The following is a 2,827-nucleotide window of genomic DNA, read 5'->3' on the forward strand; positions in this document are numbered from 1 at the left end:
CAGAAATATGATTTGTGGGGGAAGGGGGATATATATATATATATATATATATATATATATATATAACAAATATATATATTGTACCTGGACATGTGTGACAACGTTGACTGATGTCCAGATGTGTGGTCTGGTTACTGGTGAGACTGTTGAGCACACAGCTGTAGCTGTTTTTATCCTGATATTCCACCTCCAGAGGTAGAGAGAGACTGATGCTGAGATCAGACACACTGATGCAAACACAGCAGCACACATTTGGACACCGATGATCCTGGTGATGATGAAGAATTTTGTGGACAGTAAATGGTGATGACAGGTATCGGCAGATGAGCTGCGAAAAAAATGCAATTAACAGATGGTTATTTTATTTGGGCAACCAAACAGTTGCTGGTAGCCATTGACTGCTGGGGAGCAGCAACTGTTTGGTTACCAACATTCATCATAAAGGGTGAGTAAATGCTGACAGAATTTTCATTTTTGGGTGAAATATCCCTTTAAGATGTGGCGGTGGTTTCAGAGAAATTACAGAATTCTTCTGTGATGATGTACATACAATGTTGGATATTAGAGAAATGAAATCAACTAGTGAGAGTGTGAAAAGTGTTTAACTCACCATAGACAGTAAGATTGAATGTGTTGAGCGGTGTCTCTGTGCTGTTGCTGGTTACTTTATAAACTCCAGAGTCTGTGGTTCTGGTGTTTGTGATGCTCAGAGATCCAGTCTGATGATCCAGTTTCAGTCTGTCTCTGAATCTCCCATCAGCACTATCATTATGAAAAATGCTCATATTGTTCTGTTTGCTGATTTTGGCTATGAGAATGTCTTCAGGTCCAAACCTCCACTCAACCATATCATTCATCTGTATATCAGTACCATCAATGTTTAAAGTGACAGAATCTCCCTCCATCACTGACACTGACTTCACTTCATCAACACCAAACACACCTGAAGAACATGCAGAAACATTTAGTCAGAAACAGGGTTTTAGAAACCATGGATAGCTATTAACCATGTCAGAACAAAACTATTGTTTTTTTTTACTTTGCACTAATTCTAATGGATAATCCAATAATTCACTATAATTTTAATGCTGAAAGGGAAAACACAGAAGTACTTGAGTATTTTAGTCTGGCAAAACTATTAAATAAATATTAGATGCAAAACGAATGATGGAAATAATGACTATCAGAACATTGTGTACATGGATAATTGATCAAATAAACACAACTGTTGATTTTGAAATGTTGAAATGAACACAAATGCTCTTTTGTTGATTTTGATTGCTTCTATTGTGCTAATTTGTAAGTCGCTTTGGATAAAAGCTTCTAAATGACTAAATGTAAATGTAAATGAAGCCATAAAAGTACTTACCAGTCAGACTCCACAAGCACAAACAGAAGAAAATAAATGCCTCAAACATTTTCCAGCAGTTTTCCAAAGTTCCACAAGAGATATCATAGAACACTGCTGACGTTTTAATGTTTCATAAAGCTGTCTGTTTGTAGTGAAGTGGTTTAGTGAAGCTCTGCAGTAAGTGTGAATAAACTCTTCCAGTAGCTCCACCCTTCAAAATGACACTGATCTACAGAAAGAAGAACAGAGAATGTAAACCCTTTCTTAACCCTCTATGGCAGTGGTCGCCAACCCGTCGATCGTGATCAATTTGCTTAAAAATCAGTATCAGAATCAGCCAATTTGCTAGTTAAAAAAAAGAAAGAAAGAAAAGAAAATCTGAATTCTGAATCAGCTATGATCGGCGCATCACTAATTAAAATACTAAGTAAAAGGCCTCAAATTTGAAGTACAATCTGGGATGTCTTTTTCTATCAATTCTTCAATAGGTAGATCTCGTCTTTCATAAAGGCCGAGGTCAGGGATCTTGGGCCTAAAAAGGTTGGTGACCACTGCTCTATGGCATGGCGTTGCCCTCAGACAACAAACTACTTTTTTGGACCTGTTGGGTCAAAAATAATCAAAGATGTCTGCTTTCCAGTCCCAAACCTATCTTGAGTAACAAAAGGGCCATTTGGCATTCTTGAAGGCACAGAGGTGCTGATAGTGATCAATGCCTGTAGGCCAAGATGCGTATTCACTGGGGGTCTACTAATTGTCACACCTTTTGCCCAGTGGGTGAAGCTGTAATCTGCTGATTGGTCAGTTTGAATGTCTCACAGTTGGTTTTTAGTCACATGGTCAAGGAAGGGATAAAAGAAGATAACTGTAGCTCAGTGTCTTTTCTTTGCTGGAGCTCTTCTTGGGGCTCTGCTCTCTCTCCCTCTTTCATTCTTTCTTTCTCTCTCTCTCTCTCTCAGGTAACATTTTACATACATGCTGGGGACAATTAACTGTTTATGTTTTATCATCCTTCATCTATTTTGTAACTAATTCAAGTGTAACCATAACGAAATATTGTTATTAAACCATTTCAATTATAAATTAGGTGCTAACTAGTCTTGATTCATCATTAACTTTGAAGTGCTACCTATTGCAATATAGTCACGCAATAGCAACGCTCTCCCACGTGTTTAGCTATTCTAACTGTGCTTATTTCCGTCATTGGTATAAGTGGCAGTGGGTGGTATTAGACAAGAAATGTACAGTTTTATGCCATCATGCTGATAATGTTTCTTTAGTCCTTCGGCAATCCTGCAGCCTGAACCACTGTAGGGAAACCACCCTTACAGGCCTCTCACCGCCCATTTAATTTTTTGAATAAAAAAATATATATATACTGTATATACATATATAATGTCACCTCACCCGACATGGCTGTTCAGTGAAATGAGGGTCTAAAGTGGGTGTGGCCTTTTTGGGGGGGGGGGGGGGGGG

The 2,827-nt window shown here is 38.3% G+C and overlaps 1 protein-coding gene across 1 annotated transcript in view; it reads right to left on the bottom strand.

The window, feature by feature from the left end:
- Window positions 1–1,418, bottom strand: part of LOC107667491 (uncharacterized) — a 2,790-nt gene extending 1,372 nt beyond the window's left edge. Inside the window, exons 1-4 of the mRNA XM_016459164.1 lie at window positions 1,370–1,418; window positions 611–943; window positions 259–328; window positions 85–227 (exon numbers count right to left, since the gene is read on the bottom strand). Of these exons, the coding sequence (XP_016314650.1) occupies window positions 85–227; window positions 259–328; window positions 611–943; window positions 1,370–1,418 (595 nt within the window). The remainder of the gene's footprint in view (window positions 1–84; window positions 228–258; window positions 329–610; window positions 944–1,369) is intronic.
- Window positions 1,419–2,827: the final 1,409 nt, after the last annotated feature.

This window comes from Sinocyclocheilus anshuiensis, unplaced genomic scaffold (assembly GCF_001515605.1).
Source record: "Sinocyclocheilus anshuiensis isolate Anshui unplaced genomic scaffold, SAMN03320099.WGS_v1.1 scaffold1779, whole genome shotgun sequence".
In the NCBI taxonomy this organism is placed as follows: Eukaryota; Metazoa; Chordata; class Actinopteri; order Cypriniformes; family Cyprinidae; genus Sinocyclocheilus; species Sinocyclocheilus anshuiensis.